This window comes from Erythrolamprus reginae, chromosome 2 (genome assembly GCF_031021105.1).
Source record: "Erythrolamprus reginae isolate rEryReg1 chromosome 2, rEryReg1.hap1, whole genome shotgun sequence".
Classification (NCBI taxonomy): Eukaryota; Metazoa; Chordata; class Lepidosauria; order Squamata; family Dipsadidae; genus Erythrolamprus; species Erythrolamprus reginae.
Genome location: NC_091951.1, coordinates 316,845,873 through 316,862,839, shown reverse-complemented (window position 1 = coordinate 316,862,839; position 16,967 = coordinate 316,845,873). Strand labels below are relative to the sequence as shown.

The following is a 16,967-nucleotide window of genomic DNA, read 5'->3' as shown; positions in this document are numbered from 1 at the left end:
TGGGGCATAACTCATTGCTGTAAGCCTCCCCGAGTCTACGAAGAGGGGCGGCATACAAATCTAATTAATAATAATAATAATAATAATTTAACAAGTGTTTTGCTTAATAATAGAAAATCTGCGCTTGATTGTGGTTGTAAGTAGAGGACGACTTGTATTCCCTTCTATAAATAGTGCAATCTAACTTCCATAAGAACAGGGTTTCAGATTCCTATCAGAAGATAGATCAGTGATGGCAAACCTTTTTTTCCCTCGGGTGCCGAGAAAGCCTGGGCGTATGCTATTGCACATGTGCAAGTGCCCACACCCATAATTCAATTCCTGGGGAGGGAGAAAACAGCTTACCCTGCCGCCTTGAGGCCCTTTGGAGGCTAGAAACGGCCTGTTTCCCAACTTCTGGTGGGCCCAGTAGACTCGTGTCTCACTCTCCCCAGGCTCCAAAGGCTTCCCTGGAGCTGGAGGAGGGTAAAAACGCCCTCTCCCATCCTCCTGGAGGCTCTCTGGAAGCCCAAAATGCCCTCCAGAGCCTTTGTGTGAGCCAAAAATCAGCTGGCTGGCATACACATACATGTAGGAGCTGAGCTAGGGCAACGGCTCATGTGTCAGCAGATATGGCTCCGCATGCCACCTGTGACACCCGTGCCATAGCTTCGCCATCACTGATCTAGAAGACCATCTATCTGAGTTTGAAACTTGTGCTTATCTCGTGATCCTTTATCTCTGACTAAAGTTTAACTTTTGTACAGTCAGTCTGATTCTTATAATTCATTATGAAATTCATTTAGCCTGGAATATGACCTTATTGGAAAAACTGCAGTCCTATGCCTTTTCCACAAAGTTTATGCTGTCTGCGAACTACAATCAACAATGGTACTGCTAAAATGGCAAGCCTTGGACTTTGAACTACAAAATGAATTTGAGTTTGCAGCTGGCTAAATACCTTGGAACTGCCCAACCATTGTAGATACCTACTCAGATTCACTACAACAGCCTCCTACTTGCTCCTTTAAAAGGAAGATTTACTAAGAGTCCTTACTAGGGAACCTACTGTTGTTGTTCAGGGCTAGTCAGAACAATTGAGTACATCTTATTTACAGGACCGTATTCTGCCTCACACTTCCCAGAGACTGGTTAGAGCCCACAGAGTTGACCTTTTCCAGGTCCCGTTGGCCAAACAGTGCCACTTGGCAAGACCATGTGGGGGGGCCTTCTCTGTGGTGGCTCCAGCTTTCTGGAACTAGCTACTTCTGGAGATCCACACAGCCCCCCCTTTAAGTCACAGATTTAAGACAACAAAATTGCTGTTCCCCAGTGATAATAGACTGCTTGCAGCCCAGGCATAAGTACAGTACAGTGTTCCCTCGATTTTCGCGGGTTCGAACTTTGCGAATAGCCTATATCACGGTTTTTCAAAAAATATTAATTAAAAAATACTTTGCGATTTTTTCCCTATACCACGGTTTTTCCCACCCGATGACGTCATATGTCATCGCCAAACTAATAATTTTTGCAAATAAATAACAAAAAAAATAATTATTGTTAATAAATAATTATGTTTATAAACATCAGGATCACTAAGTGTCTTATTCAATGGTGAGTGCCAGTAATAATGGTGAGTAAATGGTTGTTAAGGGAATGGGAAATGGTAATTTAGGGATTTAAAGTATTAAGGGATGGCTTGTGATACTGTCCATAGCTAAAAATGGTGTTTTTACTTCCGCATCTCTACTTCGCGGAAATTCAACTTTCGCTGGCGGTCTCGGAACGCATCTCCCGTGGAAATTGAGGGAACACTGTATATGGGTTGTGGTTTCCTTGAACCAGTCATATTAAAAAACATTTAATTTTAGTTTTTAAACATAGTACGTTAAAAAATAGATTGTGCTATTTGTTGGTCAGGATCGTGTCATTCTAATATTTACATTTCTGTTGTGCTTTTAGGATTCTGGGCTCGAGAAATAGGTAAAATGATTGGACTGCATCATCCACTTATACCTGTTCACCACCAATATATTGTTACTGGAACTATCCCTGAAGTGAAAGCCCTGAAGAAGGAATTGGCTGTTCTTCGTGATTTAGAAGGTTCATATTATCTAAGACAAGAAAGAGATGGCCTTTTATTAGGGCCATATGAAAGTCAAGAAAAAATGAAACTGCAGAAATCTTGGGTAGACGACGGAGTCCCACCAGGTAATTTTTCTTGGGAAAAATAAACTTAATTGGTATATGTTGGGTGCTCAGACTTGTTAATTGGATTTTTACATTATACATATATCTATGAAGACAAAAAAAGACCTTTTGACAATCTTGCTTATGAATGTATGCTAGTCATTGCTTCTTTGTTGTGCTCTCCCAAATTTATATTTATATCCAAATTTATACTTTTTGCTTATACGTCCAGTATTGTAACATTGGAGACTTATTTAGAACAGGAACATTTGCTTGCTCTGCATAAAGTAGAAAATATATTGAAGTGGGAAGACAATACAAACAAAATGTATCACATTTTTTTAAGGCTTTGGAAAGGAGCTTTTTGAATCTGATTTAGATCGAATAATTGATCATGTCGAGGCTGCTATGGAAGTGGTCCCTATCCTGAGAGAAGCAGATATTATCAATGTAGTTGCAGGCCCGATAACATATTCTCCAGATATTCTGCCAATGGTGGGACCACATCAGAGCGTTCGTAATTACTGGGTGGCCATTGGTTTTGGGTAAGTAAGCTGTTTCTTTAAGGTTTGGGGGTACCAGTCATTACTGAAAAACGTTTGTTAAATTACTTTAATCTTTACTGCAAAAATAAAATAGAAATAAAATATAAACCACAGGCATCTGTGTATGATTTTCCTTTTCCAGAAAAGCAATTTGAAGACTTGTTAAAGGTAATAATAAGAAAATGTGATTAGGACATTTGAAATTTATAAACCATCAAATTGAGAGAGTATTCACTGAGAGTTATTAAAAAATCTTGGGTGATATTTGTTAAAAGACTATGGGATTTATCTCTAATATCACAGGACTTTATTGTTGTTTTAATCATTCAACTGTGTCTGGCACTTGATAGACAAGTGTTCTTTATGCTATTCTGTCAAGAGCATCTTCCTTCAATTGATATACTGTATGTGCATCATTTGGTGTTATCAAGCCAGCCTGTTCTTGCTTGTTCCTTCTTCTTGATTCACTAGCCATTCCTAGCATCGAGTTTTAAATAAACTTGCACACATGACTTGGCAAAGTAAAACAAACATAGACTTGTGATGTTGGCTTCTAGTGATGTGTTTGGTTTTATACAATTCAGCACCTCTCTGTTGTTTGCTCTGGCAGTCCATGGTGGACACAACAAGGTAAGCCAGCAGCACAGTTCAAAAAGGCTTTCATCAGAGGATTTAAAAGCTCATTTGAAAAAGTTCTAAAAAATAAGAATCCTTAATTTTGGATTAATGATTTTAATTTATTTAATTCCAAACAATGGCTTGACGTTTGGGATAAAGTCATGTTTTGGAATTACAGCTAACATTTTATGGTGCCAATTGCTTTTTTAAATGAATCTATTCTTCTTAATAAGTAGATTAATACTCAGATAGTTCTAAGCTAATCTTAGCATATAGTGAATATAAATAAAAATGATTTTAAAAATCTTCCAAGATGATTTGATTCCAGCCAAATTAAAGGTAGAAAAATTAATGATTTCACATTTAATTAGTATTACATTTACACTGATTTACAAATAATAGGAGGCATGAGAGCTCAGTGGTTAAAGAAATTGAGCTTGTCAGCTAGAAAGCTGACAACCCAGGTTCAAGACCTGAGTACTGTGCAACAGGATGAACTCCTGTTAACTTGCGCCAACCCTTGTCCAGTTCTAAAACATGCAAAGGTGAATAGGTAAATAGGTACCACTTCAGTGGGAAGGTAACAGTGTTCTGTGCACCTCAGTGTAGTGTCATGCTGGTCACATGACCACAGAAATGCCTTAAGACAACACTGGCTCCCTCGGCTAAGAAACGGAGATGAGCACTGCCCTCTAGAGTCGCAGATGTCTGGACAGGGGAAACCTTCACCTTTTCCTTTTACAATTAATATGTCAAATATTTTTTTTCTTTTGCGGAAATTATAAATTATTGCTGGTGACATTATCAAAGATTCTGGATCTCGTGAGATTGATCCTGTGGTATTTGAATTAATATTATTTCAGTAGGAGTCAATATTATATATTTATTAACAATCTGGTAAGGATTTGTATGTTCTTATTCATGTTTGTAGCAACATTAAATAAAGTATTTTGTTATAAAATTAGAGGCCATAATTCATTTGCATCTTATAACACAAATTTATTACAACTATACATTTTAGCTGTAAATCGGTATGCTTAATGTGATTTCAACATCATTCGTTGCAATTATTCTATTAAAATATAATTTAACATTAGGTTATGAATCAGAATGATCAATTTTTATAATTCATTTATCTTTACAGAGCAGATCACTGATTTCCCCATTTTACAGGTAATCAGCTAAACAAAGAGATAGAGAGATAGTAAATGAGAAGGGACTGTCCTGTAAAGATTGCTCCATGCCAGATGTATTTCCTACACAGAGTGCATTTCTTTGGAGGAAGCTGCAGGTATCAGCACGTTATATATGAAAGTGTCTATTTATCATGTGTACATAGAGTAGGAAAATGCAGTTAACTGCAGTGTCCTATGACATGAGCACATGGTATCATAGATATTTAACTTTGTAACACAGACTAAAACTAGACTAATGTTATTTCCTATGCAGAAGTTTGACTTCTTTGTAGGAGATTTCATCCTGTTTCAAGTAGATCTGATCCAATGCCTTATTTGGGAATTATACACAGATTTTCAGATCTAATCCTTCTACTAGAGCTGACTTTCTCTTCCCTGCTATGCCTTGCGCTTACCAAATATCAGGGAGTAAAAAAAAAATCAGAATTCCTGTAAAACAAGTAAAATGTGAGTTTACATAGCCTTTGTTGAAATATTTGATGCAATATATTACTCTAGTAAATTAAGTATTTTTCCTCTTCCCTACCAGGTATGGAATCATTCATGCTGGTGGGATAGGAAAGTATCTTAGTGACTGGATACTCAGCGGAGAGCCTCCTTTTGATCTAATTGAAGTAGATCCAAATAGGTATGGAAAGTGGACAACTACAAAATACACAGAAGTGAAAGCAAGAGAATCATATGGTTTCAATAATATTGGTAAGACATTTGCTTATAATTTTCCATGTTATGAATAATATTGACACTTGGTTGTACTTTTTTATAATTATCTGGCTTAATAGAAACAGAGATCAGTTATGTATTGCCATCTGGTTTTGGAATTCTCTAATACTATACATAGACAACATTATATATACTGTCTTCCTATTCATATGCAGTATTTAGTGTACTTTGTTTATGTAGAGAAAGTCTATGAAAATGTTTATGGACTTGAATTATGCAATATGTTGAAAATTGGGTTCCGAAAATGATAAGAGCAGTATATGATAGAAATAAAGCACAAATGAGAATAAGTGAGTTAGATCAATTGTGCAAGGTGTATGGATTTTAAAATTAAAATGAATAGAGTTAATGTCTGTAAGTTATAATAAATAATAAAATAAACAATGAATAATAAAATTAGAGCATGTAGTAGAAAAATGGATGAAGAAATCTTAAGATGTACGATAGTATAGCAACTGGTTGCACTGGTGCTGTGAGGAACCAATGGTTGTGTGTAATGGTTAGATGTTGGCTTAGAAAGCAGGAGACTATGACTTCTAATCCCACCTTAATTATGAAAAACCAAATGCGTGACTTTGAGCTGATCACTCTTCCTCAATCCAGCCCACCTCACAGGGTTCTTGTTGTCGATTAAATAGGAGAAGGAAGGAGTACTAGTATGTTTGCCATCTTGAATTATATATGGGTGGAAAGGTAGGATAAAAATATTTTAAAATTTAAAACATTAAAAAAGATGTGCTATGATTGCGGTAAAATAAGCATGGATTTTTCATAAAGCACACTTTTGATCATTTGTGACATGCAGTCGGAGTGCTTAAGAACCACTTAAGAAGTGTTTGTCATACAACAAGAAGAGATGGGGCAAAATGAATGGATGGTAAAATACAAATACAAAATACAAAAATGAGCAATCAAATACAAAAAGCTAACTTGAGATAGTTTGGTTATGTAGAAAGAATGAGCGAGAATCGAACTACAGATCAAATATATGAAAGAAGAGAGAATAAATCCATAGAAAGGAAAAACTGAGGAAAGTCTCCCCAAAAAGAAAGAGGTGAGAAGCTTAAAAACAAAAGATAATTTATTAATTATTATATGGATGTGGTAAAGTGAAAATAGAAAGAGATGGATTGGTCAATACTTTCAGCTGGTTTCAGCTGCAGATAATCCTTGAGTTACAATGGCAATTGGGGTCAGAAGTTTTGTTGCTAAGTGATGCTAAGTGATGCAGTTGTAAAGTGTCATGTCAGGTGACCGCATTGTGTACCAACAACAATCCATAAAGTCCTGGTTGTCATTATTAACTGAACCCCACCAGTCATTCCCTAAGGACCCAGTCCAAGCCAAGCCACTCCTGGGTTGGTCCCTCCTAGCTTCAACCTTGCTAGATAATAACTGCCTCCTTGTCAACTCCTCCCACCTGCTGATTTCCCCTCCCATCTCTTCCCTTTGGCCATCTTGCATTGTTTTTCATTCTCTCAGCTCTACCAGCCTGATGACCTGCCAACCCAAGTTGTCCTTTGTCAACTTTTCCTACTGCTGCTAAGGCGTGCCCAGCAGTCTGGTCCCTCTCCCTGAGGCTGTGTCTGAACCTTGCCTAAATCATATATGGCCTTGTTCAAATTATGTGTGGCCTTCTGATGAGGTTTTGGAAGGAAAACTTTTGTTTGTAAAGTATATGTGATTCCATTTATTGTTTTTCATGCTGTATGATTTAATGTACTATTTTCCTACTTTTGCAGTTGGATTTCCTAAAGAAGAAAGATTTGCTGGGAGACCTACAGAAAGAGTCAGTGGGCTTTATGAAAACCTTAAGTCTAAATGCTCCATGGGATTCCATGCAGGCTGGGAACAACCTCATTGGTTTTACAAACATGGTGATGACATTGGATACAAGTAAATGAAAGTTAAATATTTGTGCTGCTAATTTATCTTTAAGAATTTAATAGAAACATATTGTACTGCATTGTTCATTTGGCCAGGTAGGTTTTTGTGCGTAAAGATTAGATTTTGTGTAGACCTTGGTGTAAAAGTTATAATAGTATCTACTTCAGATGTATTAGACAAAATCTGGCCCTTTAACATTTACTGACATAACATAAAATAACACAATCCCAATTCCATATTTGTACATGAATAAAATGAGTAAAAGGTGTATGCATAAAACCCCATATTTAATGGACATTGTAGTTTCATAGAAACTCCTGTCTTATTCATTCAATGAACTATAAGTTTACAATAACTAGTATGTTTATACATTAAATATGTTTATATCTTCCTCTAAAATGTTCAGAATAGCCTAAATAGTTCCTCCTCATATTTTCTTTACTGTACTCTTAAGAAATAGGACTAAGAATTGATCCATCAATTTTCACTGCATATCTGGCATGTGTATATGAACTCCTAGTATATATGGATTCCTGTATTATATGCCATCTTTTGTTTGAAACAAATCAAGTATTTTGCTTTCAGTTTAAAATATATTTTACTTGATCTCTATTATCCATTGTAATGCATTATTAGCTATGTCAGCATTTTGAAAAGTGGTTAATATATTAATCAAGATACATAACATTTATTTTTAAAGAAAAATAATACCAAAATGATGACTTTGAACAAGCTGCTTTATGCTAATTTACAAATAGTCATGCTAGTTGTTTTGAGTCATTGCAATATTGTTTTTCCAGACCTAGTTTTCTACGCACAAATTGGTTTGAACCTGTGGGTCGGGAATATCAACAAGTGATGGAAAAAGTGGGTGTTATTGATCTTACTCCTTTTGGCAAGTTTAGCATCAAAGGCAGTGATTCAGTTAAACTTTTGGATCGTCTGTTTGCAAATGTGGTCCCAAAGGTAAATAATATAATAATAATAATAATAATAATAATAATAATAATAATAATAATAATAATAATAATGCATACGGTACATACTCCATTGTTAATTCCATTCATTGATCACTTTGTCCTCAGAGGTGTTGAATCAATAGTCCCCACTAGATAAGTATACCACTATCCATCTGGAGCTACAGGAACCATGAAAGTCACTTTACCTGATGTCACACTGCCTTCCTCACTGTATTGACATTTTCCACAATTCTTAATTGCCACTAGCTTCCTTTGTTTAAATATGAAGGCATAGTTGAATACAAAGTGATTTAGAATTGGCTTCCCCTTGCATTTTTAAAAAGCCAATAAGGTAATAATACCTTCTGTAGATTGATTCCAGGGTAATAAAATAACAGAGTCACAATCTTCTCATTATTTAGATGCATTTGGCTACTTCTTGACTCATCTCATTTCCACATTATGGTGGGTAAGGGCAAATACATCTTGTATTCAGTGTGTTTGCTATGGAATGGAGTAGTGGTTGCCTGGATTATATCTGTATTAAAGAGATAATGCATTACAATGATGTAATATGCATTGATTATCTGTTATTATTATAAGCATTATACACAGTACTTATTATAAGTATTATACATAATACTTCACCTTCAACTGCAGCAATACATTAGCACATAATAGATTCAAAATAAATAAAATAAAGCAATACATTAGCACATAATAGATTCAAAATAAATTTAAACCATTCCAAACTCGACTGCAGAAAATATATGACTTGGGCAAAATTTTTAATCTTAGATTGTCTACAGTCGACCTCTCCCTGTTTCTAAGAGGTTGGTAAGAGACATGTATAAATGCACCACTATGCCTACCGTCCCTGTTCTACTGTCCTATTGTCATCTTTTATCATTACTTTATACTTATGTTTATACAAACTACTACTATCCTACATGTTTGACAAATAAATAAACAAACAAACAAATACATACATACATATACAAATCACAGGTGTCAAACTCTGCCTTTGAAAAGTGTTCGGAAACTACAAATTATGCAAAATGCGTTGCGCGAGCAATCATGGGACTACCCAGACATGTTCAGATCTCTCCAACACTCCGCGGTCTGCATTGGTTGCCAATTGGTTTCCAGATTCAATTCAAAGTGTTGGTTATGACCTATAAAGCCCTACATGGCATGGGACCAGATTACCTATGGGACTGCCTCTTGCCATATGAATCCCAGGGACTGGTTAGGTCAGATAGAGTCGGCCTTGTACAGGTCCCGTCAACTAGATAATGTCACTTGGCGGAACCCAGGGGAAGGGCCTTCTCTATGGGGGCCCTGGCCCTCTGGAATCAGCTCTCCCTGGAGATTCGTATTGCCCCCACCCTCCTCGCCTTTTGAAAGAGTCTAATGACTCACCTATGCTGCTATCCTTGGGGTTATTAGACTCTGCCCCCTAGCCATTGAATGTACCAGAATGTTTGAATGGATATGCATGTATTTTAATAGGTTTTTTAGTTTTTTAAATGTAACCTTTTAAATTTAACTTTTAATCTAGTGTTAACTGTATCTCAATGTTTTTTACCTTTTTTACATGTGGTAAGGGGAGAGGGGAGGCATATAAATCTAATTAATAATAATGATGATAATAATAATAATAATAATAATAATACAGTGGTACCTCTACTTAAGAACTTAATTCGTTCCGTGACCAGGTTCTTAAGTAGAAATGTTCTTAAGTAGAAGCAATTTTTCCCATAGGAATCAATGTAAAAGCAAATAATGTGTGCAAACCCATTAGGAAAGAAATAAAAGCTCGGGTGGGAGGAGGAGGAAGAAGAGGAGGAGGACAGTCACTGCTGAAGGAAGAAGGTGAGGTGAGGGGAATAAAAAAAAATACAAAATTTTAAGGCTTAAAAAAAAAAGAGGGACTCTAAGGCAGCATCCAGAGAAAGGAAAATGTTCCGTTCGCTCTTGACTGCCAAAGCCTCCTTAAGCACCACTGAAAGACTCCTCTGGCAGCCCAAAAAAGCCCGAGATGGTGAGGATTAAAGGGGGAATGGCAGGAAATTGGCCGGGCCTTCCTGCCACTCTCAAATTTCCTGGGAAATTTTTCTGGGCTCGGGTTCTTAAGAAGAAAATGGTTCTTAAGAAGAGGCAAAAAAATCTTGAACACCTGGTTCTTATCTAGAAAAGTTCTTAAGTAGAAGTGTTCTTAAGTAAAGGTACCACAGTAGTAGTAGTAGTAGTAGTAACAATAACAACAACAACAACAACAACAATAATAATAATAATAATAATACTACAGTAATAATAATAATAATTCATTGAGGGTTGGATCAGGGTTGTGTTTGACCGGGGGTGGGGGTGGCATGGCCAGCTCAATATCACCCTGGTCGGGGGAGCTTTTGGTGGCCTGAGTGCTCTGCTAGCGAAAATGAGGTCCTAAACTTCATTTCCAGCTACAATGTCTCTGCAACCCTCTGCCAGCAAAAACAGGCTCCCAAGCTCCATTTCCAGCTGGGGTGGTCTCCTGCAACTCTCTGCCAGGGAAAGCAGAGCTCAGGAGAGCTCATGTGAGCCTCCCAAGCTCCATTTTGCTGGCAGAGGCATTGCAGGCCGGTCCTTCACTGTTTCCAGGGCACTTCTGTGGGCCAGGTCTAAGCACCCACAGGCCTGATGATGCTGTCCCTGGGCCTTGAGGTTGACACCCCCGATGTAAATAATGTTTCCAATATCTAGATATTTAATAAATTCTAACTTAAAGAGACTGAGGTAGACCTGTTAATTGTGAGGATATGCCAGGAAGAAGAGCAAAGCAAGCTGTTTGTTTACCTACTTATCTATGTATTTATTTAGCAGATTCACATAGGCGCCCACCTCACGAAACGTGGCTGGGCAGCTTAAAACATAATAATTAAAACCATAAGACTCTCAAGCATAAATAAAAATAATCATGAAAGTATTGTAATTGTTATTTCCTCAAAAAGAAAACATAGTGAGTTGCCGGGCCAGTTCTTTAGAATAGAATAGAATAGAATAGAATAGAATAGAATAGAATTTTATTGGCCAAGTGTGATTGGACACACAAGGAATTTGTCTTGGTGCATATGCTCTCAGCATACATAAAATAAAATATACATTTGTCAAGAATCATGTGGTACAACACTTAATGATTGTCATAGGGGTCAAATAAGCAATGAAGAAGCAATATTAATAAAAATCTTAGGATATAAGCAACAAGTTACAGTCATACAGTCAACATGGGAGGAAATGGTTGATAGGAATGATGAGAAAAACTAGTAGAATAGAAGTGCAGATTTAGTAGAAAGTCTGACAGTGTTGAGGGAATTATTTGTTTAGTAGAGTGATGGCGTTCGGGGAAAAAAACTGTTCTTGTGTCTAGTTGTCTTGGTGTGCAGTGCTTTACAACCAATAGTGGGAATCCCCCCCCCCCCAGCTTGCCAAACCAGGAGCAATGGTTAGCTGACCACGCCTCTGAACCAACTCTCTCTCTCGGTGGGGCCCTAGGCTCCACAATCTTGTTTTTCACTTCTGCAGACATGCAGAAACTGTTTTTTGCTTCTGTGCATGTACAGATGCTGAGTTTTTAGTACTGCCCATGTGTGCACAAAGCATGCCCATGCAGCACATGAGGAACCGATCCAGCAGCAAGGCAAGTTAGACCCCACCTCTGGAGGAAGTGTTTTGCCTGGAATAAATGTTTTAAACACCGGGTACAAAACATTTCTATTAGGGGGGAAAAGAGAACAGCATCGAAAGTTAGCAGAGGAAGAAGTCTACTTAATTCAGTAATATTTGTATGCTATGCTATAAAAAGTTAATTTGCATTATTATAAGCTATTGTATAATTGATTATTTTAACTTATAGTTTTGACTTTCTTTCTACATAGATCGGTTTCACAAATATAAGTCATATGTTAACCTTCAAAGGCAAAGTCTATGCTGAACTCACAGTCTCTCACCTGAATCCAGGGGAATTTTTATTAATCACTGGTTCTGGATCAGAGCTTCATGACTTAAGGTCAGTGTAAATTTTAAATACAGAAATTTTAAAATAACCTGTGGTCCGAGAAATGTAGAGGAAAAACGGCTGTAAAAGTTTGAAATCATAGCAGCTTTTATCAGAGATATGCCTAGTTGAGTATATATGTGTATTATACTTAGTGTAAAATCTTGAGAGCAATTTGTTCATAAGGTTTCATAAACTGCAAAATTCTAGTTCACTGATCCGTGAGAAAATACCGCACTTGTTTGTGGCATATTTGTGTAAGTATGTTGAATCAGTACAATAAGAAGTAATTTTAATGAGCTGTCCATTGATGAAATATGGAAAAATCTGTAGTAGCGTCAGTTGAAACATAGGTTTAAAAAACCGCTCATTGTTCTGGTTTCTGGTAGAACTTTAGCTATTACAAATAACTCTTACTAAATGCAGTATTTCATAAACAAAGAAACTCCATCTTTATTCTCTTCCCTTCTGTATTCAAAATGCAATTTATACTAGCACATTCTTTTTTCTCCCGTTATCTCTCTTAATTACATTCCTCATGCATTCCTCCCAGCCTCCTCTGTTTAACAAGATTTATGTACCCACAGCATGATTCAAAAACAGCAGAAATGACTGTAAAATAATACAGAATGAATTCGCTCGCTTGGGAGTTGAACAGGAACACCTTTCATTTTAGCACTACAACATTGAAACTCCACCCTTCTTCCCCACTGGCCCCCTGACGTACCAAATACATCACTGCAGTATTTAACCCATTCCTCCCCTTAATATCTTCTTCCAAACACCTGTTCCTTACATTTTTGGACCCTTCTGAATTTAGGATTGATCCAGCGAACGTCTGTTTCTTCCTCGCTAGATTCTGGACTCATAGCAACATCCTGTGGCTGGCCTCCCACCTGTTCTACTACCTGTAACACCAGGTCTACCACTAATTCATAAACACTATCTGTTTCAGAGTCCTCAAATTCATCATCCTCCTCCAACTGACCAGGAGTATGTACAACACTTATGGGCATATTTTTGCTTGTTTCTTCAACCTTTCCTTCCTTATGGCATAAAGTAATAGTTATGCTAATCTTATCTTTTTTTTAATAAATATTTTTATTGATTTTATAATATAAAACACACACACAACATATAACAAGTGCTCAGTGATTGTGCCCACCACCAGACAAACATTCGTACCCCACCACCAATTGGGGATGTTTCTTGTATAAACCATTTTAACCCAAGAGCAAAATATTTATTTACATATTATAAAGTGATTCCAACTTGTTTCTTATAGCTTGGTCTCGGATCCTACTCGCCATATGCTAATCTTATCCAAGAAATCTAAAGAATCTTTTTTTCTGGAAGTGATTGCTGGAGTTGTACCGTGCCTTAGATTCACAATCATTATAGTCCTTCATCTACTGATAACAACAAGGCTGGGGATATCTCTGTAGTTAGCCAAGAATTGCATTTCCAAGCTGTTTCTGACTCAGAAGCAGATTCCTGTTCTATGAACTCTCGCAATTAATCTTCCAGCCTAGCTGCCAGTTAGGACAAAAATTTTAAAAACTAATAGTAAAAAACAAACCCAAGTAACACAAAAGGGAAAGACTACATTATTTCCGAACTGTTTAGCACCATTGACTCCACTGAATCTTTGATAATTCTAAAAGACTTGGGTGTCTGTCAACATTAATCTTACTTTCTATAGAATTTCTAGTCCTATAATATTTAAAATATTATTTTGTTCTGATCTAATAATTCTATTTTACACACAGATGGATTGAAGAAGAGGTATTTAGAGGACAGTACAATGTTGACATCAAAAATGTTACAGATGAAATTGGAGTACTGGGTGTAGCAGGTCCATTTGCACGGAAAGTTCTCCAGAAATTAACTTCTGAAGATCTTAGTGATGCTGCATTTAGTTTTCTACAGTCCAAGCGTTTAAGCATTGGTAACATTCATGTTACTGCAATTAGAATCTCTTATACAGGTAAGTGAAAGGAAATGATTATTTGGCTCATAAATAGACATCTTAACAGCGGAGGAATATAACTTTGTTGCCTTATTTTTTTTCTCTCATCCTGTTGTCTTTGCAACATAATAACATTATATAACAACTTGAAAATAAATGGGAAATAGAAGGAACTGATACCTTTCCTTTGGAATATTTACCTTTGGATTAACCTATTTGGATTACTTGCTGATTGCCTTTGGATTACTTTGGATTACTCGCTGATTGCCTTTTTTCCTTGGGATTATTTTTTCTTTTGAGAACCTTTTCACATCTGCCTGGTCATATGAACCTCTGACTTCTAACCTGACTCCATCTTGGGATCTATTTTTTTTGCCTTTGTCTTGAATTTGGAAAAGAACATAGACTCCATTTTAACCACAAGAAAATTATTAATTTGACTTTTTTTTTCTTTTCTTGAGACCTGCAATTGGGATTAAGTACAATTGTATTTTCTGACATTTGGATTCACATTCTTTATTCATCTAGTATAATTTCCTGATTTACAAGAAGAACATAACTACATATACTGTGTTTTCTTTTTGATTAATTAACTCTTTTTTTGTTCTCCTTCTGATTTTCCTTCTTTTTATTCCTATTTCTAAAAGAAGTTTGAATTGAAGACTATGCATTGTTAGCAAACCTTGGTTTCCTGCTCTATTCTAATTATTTGAATTGAAATATTCCCCATTTCTTTTCTCTCTCTCCCTTTCTCTCCCTCTTCTTGCTGCCTTATTAAGTCTTTTTTCTCTTCCTTTTTTTCTCTGTACTTCCTTAAAATCTCCCTTTTTAAAATAGTTATTATTCTTCCTTTGCTGTCATTTATTTTGTCTTTTTATTAGACCATTTATTTTTAACTTTTACTGGTTTTCTATTCCTAAAAGTTTTACATTTGTTTTCTGAGTTATTATATCTTTAAATTTTTAAATTTCTAAAATAATTAATAATATATATTGGATTTTGAATTTTGAATTTTCTTGATAATTGAATAGTTATAATTTAAGCGTAACCGTTAATAAAACAGATTGAATAGATTTGGAATTTATAGAAATTTTCTCCTTTTCACTATATATAAATTTAGATTGATTTAAATTAATTCAAATTTCAAACAGCGGATTCAAAATTGATAATGTCAACTTCTTCAACCGTTGTTAAAACAGTCAAAAAACAACCTACTGCAACAATCTCTTCTCCACAAGTGTCGCCGCGTCCCTCCCCGACGCACCAGGCGTCAGCTATGTCTTCCAAGGATAAAGAAAAAGACAAAACAATGCAGTCCAACTTTGCAACACTACAAGAAACTTTAAACAATATGCAGGACTTTATGTTTAAATCTCAAGAAAATGCTACTCAACAAAGAGAGGCTATAAAAGAGGATGCAACACAACAAAGAGAAGCTATAAAGGCAGACTTGACAGAATTCAAAAAGGAGATGGCCCAATTGAAAGTTGATATGGCCGAGGTGAAAGACCAGATAAAGGTGATTCAACAAACATTACAAGAAAGTGACGATCGCGTGAAAAAAGTTGAAGAGAAATCCGACAAAAATGCAAAAAGAATAGACTATCTTGAAGGGAGAGCTGATGCAAGACATAGAAGACATGATGAATCAATCATTCAGCTGGAGATGCAACGTGCTTCGTATGGACTACGATTTCAGAACATGAAAGAGGAAAAAGATGAAGATTTAAAAATGACTATGGCGGAAACTATTGGAGGAATACTCCAGGAGGATCCTGCTGCGCTAGTGAAAGAAATCGATGAAGTTTTCAGAACTTCGAACAGTTACATCCGTCGCCACAATCCCCCAAGAGAGATTCACATCAAATTTACCAGGAAAACTTTGCGAGATGACATACTCCACTGGGCAAGAAACTCCAAACTTCAACATCAAGGAGTGGAAATAAAAATATTAAAACAAGTCCCAAGAAGTGTCAGAGAGAGCAGAAGAGATTACCATTTTCTTACCAGAATTTTGATCAAAGAAAATATAACCTACCGTTGGTTAATTCCACAAGGCCTTTCTCTGACATGGCGCTCTACAAGATACAAGCTGGAAAACGTAGAACAAGCTAGGTACTTCTTCGAAAATAGTGGCATCAGCCACATGGACTTTTCAGATAATCAACAAGAGGCTCAACAACAATCAGCACAACAGCAACCAGTGGAGAAACTAGCAATCCAACAAGAAGAACTTTTGGGGGCCACTGCCCTGGCAATAGAGCAGGACCAAGGTGCTAGAAGAGTTCAACCCCAGCGAGAAACCAAAAAACCTACTAAATGACAACAACTAAAGACCTAAAGATCTTTTCGGTAAATGTCAATGGACTAAATGAACCAAGGAAAAGGAAACAAATCTTTTCCAAAATCAGAAGTCAAAATGCTCAAATTGCAATATTACAAGAAGTACATATTAAAAAAGATAACCAAAAATTATTGTTGAATCCTAAAATTGGAAAAATGTATGCTGCATTAGCAGATAAAAAAAAAAGAGGTGTGGTGATGTATGTAGAGAATTCTATAAATTCCAAACAAATATACAAAGATAATGACGGTAGAATACTAATTGTACAAGTTGATATTGAACCTAGACCTATAGTGGTTGTCTCTATTTACGCTCCCAATGAAGACCAAATGTCATTTTATAAAAATTTACACCAAATAATAATAGAGTTAGCTATTGAGAATGTATTAATAATAGGTGATTTTAATGCTATTGTGAATAGGCAACTAGATCATTCAGGGGGGGGGAGCAATAGTAAAAGGGAAAAAACAAAAAGAAATTTACTACCTAGTACTTTCCAAAAAATGAAAACAGAATTATTG

The 16,967-nt window shown here is 36.2% G+C and overlaps 1 protein-coding gene across 1 annotated transcript in view; it reads left to right on the top strand.

The window, feature by feature from the left end:
* DMGDH (dimethylglycine dehydrogenase) overlaps positions 1-16,967 on the top strand; it is a 44,654-nt gene that overhangs the window by 12,925 nt on the left and 14,762 nt on the right. The window contains exons 6-12 of the mRNA XM_070743224.1: positions 1,942-2,190; positions 2,516-2,714; positions 5,058-5,227; positions 6,994-7,147; positions 7,939-8,104; positions 12,015-12,145; positions 13,903-14,120. Of these exons, the coding sequence (XP_070599325.1) occupies positions 1,942-2,190; positions 2,516-2,714; positions 5,058-5,227; positions 6,994-7,147; positions 7,939-8,104; positions 12,015-12,145; positions 13,903-14,120 (1,287 nt within the window). The remainder of the gene's footprint in view (positions 1-1,941; positions 2,191-2,515; positions 2,715-5,057; positions 5,228-6,993; positions 7,148-7,938; positions 8,105-12,014; positions 12,146-13,902; positions 14,121-16,967) is intronic.